The sequence below is a fragment of the Coregonus clupeaformis genome, chromosome 20 (genome assembly GCF_020615455.1).
Source record: "Coregonus clupeaformis isolate EN_2021a chromosome 20, ASM2061545v1, whole genome shotgun sequence".
Classification (NCBI taxonomy): domain Eukaryota; kingdom Metazoa; phylum Chordata; class Actinopteri; order Salmoniformes; family Salmonidae; genus Coregonus; species Coregonus clupeaformis.
In genome coordinates this window covers 62,108,982-62,117,063 of record NC_059211.1, presented here as the reverse complement: position 1 = coordinate 62,117,063, position 8,082 = coordinate 62,108,982, and the positions used below count along the sequence as shown (strand labels likewise).

Sequence of the window (8,082 nt, the reverse complement as noted above, 5' to 3'; positions counted from 1 at the left end):
GAGAGAGAGACAAACTCAGTCTCAGTTCACCAAGAGGAACATTGTGCAACATGATGATGATCACATAACATCTGACTACTGGACTGATCTGTCTCTCTACCAGCACTTACTCCTCTGTTTAGCGTCTCTCTCTCTCTCCTTCTGTTTCCCCCCTCTCTCTCTCTCTCTCTCTCTCTCTCTCTCTCTCTCTCTCTCTCTCTCTCTCTCTCTCTCTCTCTCTCTCTCTCTCTCTCTCTCTCTCTCTCTCTCTCTCTCTCTCTCTCTCTCTCTCTCTCTCCTTCTGTTTCCCTGTCTCTCTCTCTCTCTCCTTCTGTTTCCCTGTCTCTCTCTCTCTCTCCTTCTGTTTCCCTGTCTCTCTCTCTCTCTCTCCTTCTGTTTCCCTCTCTCTCTCTCTCTCCTTCTGTTTCCCTCTCTCTCTCTCTCTCTCCTTCTGTTTCCCTGTCTCTCTCTCTCTCTCTCCTTCTGTTTCCCTGTCTCTCTCTCTCTCTCTCCTTCTGTTTCCCTCTCTCTCTCTCTCTCTCTCTCCTTCTGTTTCCCTCTCTCTCTCTCTCTCTCTCTCTCCTTCTGTTTCCCTCTCTCTCTCTCTCTCTCTCTCCTTCTGTTTCCCTGTCTCTCTCTCTCTCTCTCTCCTTCTGTTTCCCTGTCTCTCTCTCTCTCTCTCTCTCTCCTTCTGTTTCCCTGTCTCTCTCTCTCTCTCTCTCTCTCCTTCTGTTTCCCCTCTGTTCAGGAGGACTGCAGGTACGGTGGTTAGAGGACAAGGAACTGTCAGTCTGCTTCTCAGTGCAGTGGTCACTCAGGTCATGGAAATATACATTCCAGGACAGACAGAGATCTAAAATCTGTTAATATGGCGACAAATTCCAAATAGTTCATCTAAAATGGCCGACGGCATGGAACAACTGCAGAAGTAGAACATCTGGAGCAGAGGGCTCTACGATCCACCAAGTCCATCAAGGGTCCACAATAACCCAAAATGTCAGCCGGTCTGGTCCATCCACCATGGAGTGCTGTTCCGAAGGGGAATTTCCCTTCTAGTAGTTCTACAATCTACAAACACAGGGGAGGTGTCTGTTGGGGGGGCAGCTCTAAATAAAATCTGGATAATGCATGTATATAATGTGATTGTGTGTGTGTGTGTATGATGTGTGTGTCTAATGTGTGTGTGTGTGTGTCACTGCAGCATGATGTCTTTGAGGTTCTCCTGCAGTATGGTGTCTTTAACAGCGTGGAACACAAAGCGGATGTTCTCCGTGTCGATCGCCGTGGTGAAGTGATGGAACAGAGGTTTCCCACGGTTACGCCGCTTACGGCTGAATGATTGCACCAGGAATGCCTGAAGAGAGAGAGAGAGAGGGAGAGAGAGGTTAGAGAGTTTGTGTGTACCTGGTCAGGGGTGTGTGTGTGTGTGTGTGTGTACCTGGTCAGGTGTGTGTGTTAGATCCTACCTGTACGTCCTCCAGCCTGCGAGGGTCTCCACTGTACTCTGGGAAGTGTTTTGTGATGTCAGCCTGGTGTAGCTTCTCCACCAGCAGATCAGTCTTGTTGAGGAAGAGGATGATGGACACGTTGAGGAAGAGCTTGTTGTTCACGATCGTCTCAAAGATGTTCATACTCTCTACCAGCCGATTGGTCCTCCGGTCCTCCATCAGAACCTATAGGAGAGGAGGTGGGAAAGGTCTTCTTCTTGTGACTCAAAAACCTCCCAGCTACATCAACAGTTCATATACTCAGGTCTGGTGGCTGTGTGTACCTAGTCATACCTGTGTGTACCTAGTCATACCTGTGTGTGTGTGTGTGTGTGTGTACATGAGCACATTTCACTGCACCTATCTGGTGTATGTGACAATAAACCACCTGTGTGTGTGTGTTGCCTACCTGGTCGTACTCGGATGATGACACCATGAACAGTATAGATGTGATTCCGTCGAAGCACTGGAACCATTTCTGTCTCTGTGACCTCTGACCCCCCACATCAACCATCTTAAACGGAATCTTCTTTATGACAAAATCGTGTTCTACGATTCCTTTAGTCGCCTTCCGAGCAAACAGAATGTCCTGCCGACTAGGGATATAGTTCTGGAGAGAGGGATAGGGGGGAGAGGAGGAGAGGAGGAGGAGAGAGGGATGGGGGAGAGGAGGAGAGAGGGATGGGGGAGAGGAGGAGAGAGGGATGGGGGAGAGGAGGAGGAGAGGGATAGGGGAGAGGAGGAGAGGAGGAGAGAGGGATGGGGGAGAGGAGGAGAGGAGGAGAGAGGGATGGGGGAGAGGAGGAGGAGGAGAGAGGGATAGGGGAGAGGAGGAGAGAGGGATAGGGGAGAGGAGGAGAGAGGGATGGAGGAGAGGAGGAGAGAGGGATGGGGGAGAGGAGGAGAGGAGGAGAGAGGGATGGGGGAGAGGAGGAGGAGAGAGGGATAGGAGAGAGGGATGGGGGAGAGGAGGAGAGAGGGATGGGGGAGAGGAGGAGGAGAGGAGGAGAGAGGGATAGGAGAGAGGGATGGGGAGAGGAGGAGAGAGGGATGGGGAGAGGAGGAGGAGAGGAGGAGAGAGGGATAGGAGAGAGGGATGGGGGAGAGGAGGAGAGAGGGATGGGGGAGAGGAGGAGAGAGGGATGGGGGAGAGGAGGAGGAGAGGAGGAGAGAGGGATGGAGGAGAGGAGGAGAGAGGGATGGGGGAGAGGAGGAGAGAGGGATGGAGGAGAGGAGGAGAGAGGGATGGGGGAGAGGAGGAGAGGAGGAGAGAGGGATGGGGGAGAGGAGGAGAGAGGGATGGGGGAGAGGAGGAGAGGAGGAGAGAGGGATGGGGGAGAGAAGGATGGGGGAGAGGAGGAGGAGGAGAGAGGGATAGGGGAGAGGAGGAGAGAGGGATGGGGGGAGAGGAGGAGAGAGGGATGGGGGAGAGGAGGAGAGGAGGAGAGGAGGAGGAGGAGAGAGGGATAGGGGAGAGGAGGAGAGAGGGATGGGGGAGAGGAGGAGAGAGGGATGGGGGAGAGGAGGAGGAGAGGAGGAGAGAGGGATAGGAGAGAGGGATGGGGGAGAGGAGGAGAGAGGGATGGGGGAGAGGAGGAGAGAGGGATGGGGGAGAGGAGGAGGAGAGGAGGAGAGAGGGATAGGAGAGAGGGATGGGGAGAGGAGGAGGAGGAGAGAGGGATGGGGGAGAGGAGGAGAGAGGGATGGGGGAGAGGAGGAGAGAGGGATGGAGGAGGAGAGGAGGAGAGAGGGATGGGGGAGAGGAGGATAGAGGAGGAGAGAGGGATGGGGGAGAGGAGGAGAGAGGGATGGAGGAGAGGAGGAGAGAGGGATGGGGGAGAGGAGGAGAGAGGGATAGGGGAGAGGAGGAGAGAGGGATGGGGGAGAGGAGGAGAGGAGGAGAGAGGGATGGGGGAGAGGAGGAGAGAGGGATGGAGGAGAGGAGGAGAGAGGGATGGGGGAGAGGAGGAGAGGAGGAGAGAGGGATGGGGGAGAGGAGGAGAGAGGGATGGAGGAGAGGAGGAGAGAGGGATGGGGGAGAGGAGGAGAGGAGGAGAGAGGGATGGGGGAGAGAAGGAGAGAGGGATGGGGGAGAGGAGGAGAGAGGGATGGGGAGAGGAGGAGAGAGGGATAGGGGGAGAGGAGGAGAGGAGGAGAGAGGGATGGGGGGAGAGGAGGAGAGAGGGATGGGGGAGAGGAGGAGGAGGAGAGAGGGATGGGGAGAGGAGGAGAGAGGGATGGAGGAGAGGAGGAGGAGAGAGGGATAGGGGAGAGGAGGAGGAGGAGAGAGGGATGGGGAGAGGAGGAGAGAGGGATAGAGGGGAGAGGAGGAGAGAGGGATAGGGGAGAGGAGGAGGAGGAGAGAGGGATGGGGAGAGGAGGAGAGAGGGATGGGGGAGAGGAGGAGAGGAGGAGGAGAGAGAGGGATGGGGGAGAGGAGGAGGAGAGAGGGATAGAGGGGAGAGGAGGATAGAGGGATGGGGGAGAGGAGGATAGAGGAGGAGAGAGGGATGGGGGAGAGGAGGAGAGAGGGATGGGGAGAGGGGGAGAGGAGGAGAGAGGAGGAGAGAGGGATAGGCGAGAGGAGGAGAGAGGAGAAGAGAGGGATGGGGGGGAGGAGGAGAGGCGGAGAGAGGGATGGGGAGAGGAGAAGAGAGGAGGAGAGAGGGATGGGAGAGGAGGAGAGGAGGGATAGGGGAGAGGAGGAGAGAGGGATAGGGGAGAGGAGGAGAGGAGGGATAGGGGAAGAGGAGGAGAGAGGGATAGGGGAGAGGAGGATAGAGGAGGAGAGAGGGATGGGGGAGAGGAGGATAGAGGAGGAGAGAGGGATGGGGGAGAGGAGGAGAGGAGGAGAGAGGGATAGGGGAGAGGAGGATAGAGGAGGAGAGAGGGATGGGGAGAGGAGGAGGAGAGAGGGATGGGGGAGAGGAGGAGAGAGGGATGGGGAGAGGAGAAGAGGAGGAGAGAGGTATGGGGGAGGAGGAGGATAGAGGAGGAGAGAGGGATGGGGGAGAGGAGGGGAGAGGAGGAGAGAGGGATGGGGGAGAGGAGGAGAGAGGGATGGGGGAGAGGAGGAGAGAGGGATGGGGGAGAGGAGGATAGAGGAGGAGAGAGGGATGGGGAGAGGAGGATAGAGGAGGAGAGAGAGATGGGGGAGGAGGAGGAGAGTAATATTATCATGTTCTTTGATTGTTTTTGGTTTTCATTTATGTACAGTATTCAACTACATTGTCAAGTTAATGTAGTTATTACATGGTCAATAATACTAGCAGATAGGGGTGTGGCCAGAGGTTCTGACATGAAAGGTGAAGAAGCTCCGCCCACTCACCGGCTGGCCAATCCGGTCCAGGTTATCCAGGAAGTATTTCACCGACTCACTCTGTAGACAGGAACAGACAACAGTTGTTAGATTTAATGAAACTTTTATTCCATTGGTTCCATTGGACACAACAAGCTGAACACACAGCTCAAGCACAAGTATTTGAAAGTATTTGCTATATATTTCAACCACACACAACAAACACTCTTCCCACTGGGCACAGACGTCAATTCAATGTCTTTTCCACGTTGGTTCCACAGCATTTCATTGAAATTATGTGGAAACAACATTGATTCAACCAATGTGTGCCCTGTGGGCTGACACCGAGGCTTCTAGAATGCTCTACAATGTTCAAACAGACAAAAATGATCATTAAACTCAACCCTGTCCCTGACACAGAGAGAGGGACAGAGAGAGGGAAAGTGAAGAGAGGGAGGGGGAGAGAGGGAGGGAGAGAGAGGGAGGGGGAGAGAGAGGGAGAGGGAGGGAGGTAGAGGGGGAGAGCGAGAGGGAGGGGGAGAGAGAGGGGGAGGGGGAGAGAGAGGGAGAGAGAGGGAGGAGGAGAGAGAGGGAGAGAGAGGGAGGGGGAGAGAGAAGGAGAGGGAGGGAGAAGGAGAGCGATGTTTTCGGATAAAAGTGTGTTGACCCTGTGTTCTGGCTCTAACAGGGGAACAACACTAAGACAGATCTAGGATCAGTTTCTGAACGCGTTCCAGGGGATCTATGAAGCAATCTCCCAATGCCTGGAGAACCATTTATGCCATTTAGCAGACACTTTTATCCCAAGCGAATTAGTCATTCGTACATACATTTTACGAATAGGAGTCCCCAGGCTGTATCAAACCCACGACCCTTCGTCTTACAAGCACCATGCCGACTGAGCCAAACAGGATGTTTGACATTATTTAGTATGATAGTTCAGTCGGGTACATTGCAACCTCAATCACATACACCCCTCCAGGAAACGGCTGTGTGTGAAAACAGAGAGGGAGGGATTAACCAGACAGAGACAGCACAGAGAGACAGCAACCCCCCTCCCCACACACAAAACTAGCCCTCTTCACAAAACTAGCCCTCTTTACAAAACTAGCCCTCTTCACAAAACTAGCCCTCTTCACAAAACTAGCCCTCTTTCTAGCCCTCTTTTGACCACAATTGACACACTGTAGATAGATTACCTGACCTTTGAACTCTCCCAAAACGTTAAATGACTTTAAAAGAATAAGTTGAGGGGTTCTGGTCTGGTCTTAGTGTAAATGTCAGTGTGTCTTTTTCTCCAAATGAGATTACAAATTGTCTTATAAATTAATAATCATTTGTCACGACAAACTGCCGTGAACCGTTGTGTTGCCGTGCCAAAAAGGAAACGCGACCCCATGACCCAACGGCTGACCTGTGATGTCACCGCCACAGGAAACAAAGTCCGCCAACGTAAGGGGGAGGGGCCAGGAGGGGGGAGAGGGGAATTCCAAGAGTTTGGGAGATTAACATAGACTACACACACACACGCATATACACACACACAGACAGACACACATACTACACACTAGTCCCGCGTTGCCATACCTCCAAAATCACGTCATTGTCACACTTCCCTTGAAGGTCTGGAGAATTTTGTATTGCAAAAATAGGTTGAATAGATTAGAGGTTACATTTCAAGACCCCTCCCCCCACGGCAGTAGAACGGCTGCTGGGTGCTATGTGTTATGTGAATCACTGTTTACCGTCCCTGTAGTTGTTGTTGTTGCCTATGCTAGTTATATTTATTGAAATTGAAAGTGGATTACGTTAGTAAGGTCAAAGGTCACAACACGTTCTAAACCGCTCTGGTGGCAAACCCCTGTTCCCTGGTCTCCATTCGTCCTGTCCACATGGCCGCTTTGCTACCACCTAAATTATCTTGGCGATTGCCTATTATTTAGTTTCTAAGGACCCATAAAACAGAGGCAGTGGGAGAACCTATTCAAGTAAATAAATAAATGTTTTTTAAATGTTTTTAAAAAACGATGTATTATTAGCTAGCTAGCTGGCTACAGTAAGCCACTTTGTAGGCTAACTCCAGTGAGCTGCTAGCTAGCTAACTTTACACACTGTTTAGCTAAGTGAAATAAATGTAATCAGCTAGCTAACTTCCTCTTAGCTAGCGATCTTGTAATCATTGTAAATTAAAAACACGGGTCTCCAAATGTATTTGCAGATAACAGCCATGGAAGAGGAGCAGCTCAAGCTGTCAGTAAAGGGAGAGCGTAGGCTACTGGACAGGACAGGTCATATTGTGGGAGGACATTATGAAAAGATTCTCCAGTCCCCTAGAGGGTTAAACTCTGAGGACAGAGAGATAATAGCAACATAATATTCAGCGCTGTCTAATTTGAGTATAATGAAGCCTGTTTCTTTGTGATGTTTTCTGTCCTCAGATATGGAACGCTGTGAAAGCCTGTTTGCTGATGAAGACTGTCCCAAGATACTTATCCTATATAGGTGTAGGCCTACAGCATGTTAGTAAATGTTGTAAACAAAAATACAGTTAAACATCGCACACAATGCATAAACCTATAACAACTGGAGCAGGCCAACCCCCTGCTGGAGGTCTGCTGGGTGGTGCAGGGTTTTGTTTCAGCCCAGCAAATAACACACCTGATTCAACTCATCAAATCTAATGAGTTGGTAATGGTCCTCTGTAGCTCAATTGGTAGAGCATGGCGCTTGTAACGCCAGGGTAGTGGGTTCGATCCCGGGACCACCCCATACGTAAAAATGTATGCGCACATGACTGGAAGTCGCTTTGGATAAAAGCGTCTGCTAAATAACACACCTGATTCAACTCATCAAATCTAATGAGTTGATAATCAAGTGTGCTGTTGCTAGGCTGGAATAGAAGTGTGCTGTTGCTAGGCTGGAATAGAAGTGTGCTGTTGCTAGGCTGGAATAGAAGTGTGCTGTTGCTAGGCTGGAATAGAAGTGTGCTGTTGCTAGGCTGGAATAGAAGTGTGCTGTTGCTAGGCTGGAATAGAAGTGTGCTGTTGCTAGGCTGGAATAGAAGTGTGCTGTTGCTAGGCTGGAATAGAAGTGTGCTGTTGCTAGGCTGGAATAGAAGTGTGCTGTTGCTAGGCTGGAATAGAAGTGTGCTCACCCAGTGGATCAGGGATGGTCACCGCTGGTATGGAGTTTTTTGTTGTTGACCTGAAATGATGCTTTAGTAATAATAACATACTGGTTACTACTCAGTGATCTAGTGTTGTTTAGACTAAGACGTCTACATTTTGAAGTGATGATTCTTTGAAGTTAAGGGTTTAA

The 8,082-nt window shown here is 51.3% G+C and overlaps 1 protein-coding gene across 1 annotated transcript in view; it reads right to left on the bottom strand.

Moving 5' to 3' along the window:
- Positions 1-638: 638 nt before the first annotated feature.
- The window catches only part of gna12a (guanine nucleotide binding protein (G protein) alpha 12a), a 28,105-nt gene continuing 20,661 nt past the window's right edge, over positions 639-8,082 (bottom strand). The window contains exons 3-6 of the mRNA XM_041840875.2: positions 4,795-4,845; positions 1,876-2,076; positions 1,446-1,652; positions 639-1,333 (exon numbers count right to left, since the gene is read on the bottom strand). Of these exons, the coding sequence (XP_041696809.1) occupies positions 1,172-1,333; positions 1,446-1,652; positions 1,876-2,076; positions 4,795-4,845 (621 nt within the window). The 3' untranslated portion in view covers positions 639-1,171. The remainder of the gene's footprint in view (positions 1,334-1,445; positions 1,653-1,875; positions 2,077-4,794; positions 4,846-8,082) is intronic.